Here is a 555-nt window from a genome sequence, read left to right as displayed (position 1 = left end):
CCCTTTTCCCCCCCTGCCCCGTTCTGTCGCCCTTCTAACCAATGTTGAACTCCCTCACGCTGCCAGCCAATAGGAAAAGAGCTCTCTGTTCCTCCCCCCGCGCTCCCTTCAGCCAATGGGAAGGGAGACTTTCTAAGGGACAACTGGGCCGTTCACCGGACGGGAGCCCTTTCCCGTTCGGGGGCGTGTCCCGCTCTGAGGGGCGTGGCCACACCGGGAGGCGTGGCCTGGGAAGGGTATATAAGGACCCACTGCGGCGGCGGTGCCATTTTGTGTAGCAGAGCCTGGAGAGCGGCCGGTGGGAGGCGGCGGAGGGTTTCGGGGTTCGGACCAGAGCGGCCGGATGGTGAAATCCTCCCTGCAGCGGATACTCAACAGTCACTGCTTCGCTAGAGAGAAAGAGGGGAAAAAAAGCACCATCATGCCCGCTGTGCTGAGCCTCAGTACCGGACAGAGCAGGTGAGGGGCCGGGGCCTCCCTCAGCCTTCGCACCGCTGGGCGCTCGCCGCCTCCTCCCTTCCCCTCAGGGCCCGCCCTGATCCTTCTCCTCCTCCT

General features: G+C 64.1%; 1 protein-coding gene across 1 annotated transcript in view; it reads left to right on the top strand.

Moving 5' to 3' along the window:
* Window positions 1-257: 257 nt before the first annotated feature.
* OAZ1 (ornithine decarboxylase antizyme 1) overlaps window positions 258-555 on the top strand; it is a 4112-nt gene continuing 3814 nt past the window's right edge. The window contains 1 exon segment of the mRNA XM_009644223.2: window positions 258-459. Within this exon segment, the coding sequence (XP_009642518.1) occupies window positions 344-459 (116 nt within the window). The 5' untranslated portion in view covers window positions 258-343.

This window comes from Egretta garzetta, unplaced genomic scaffold (assembly GCF_000687185.1).
Source record: "Egretta garzetta isolate BGI_Z169 unplaced genomic scaffold, ASM68718v1 scaffold418, whole genome shotgun sequence".
Taxonomy (NCBI): Eukaryota; Metazoa; Chordata; class Aves; order Pelecaniformes; family Ardeidae; genus Egretta; species Egretta garzetta.
Note: the sequence above shows the minus strand (reverse complement) of the source record. Positions and strands in the feature narration are given on the sequence as shown.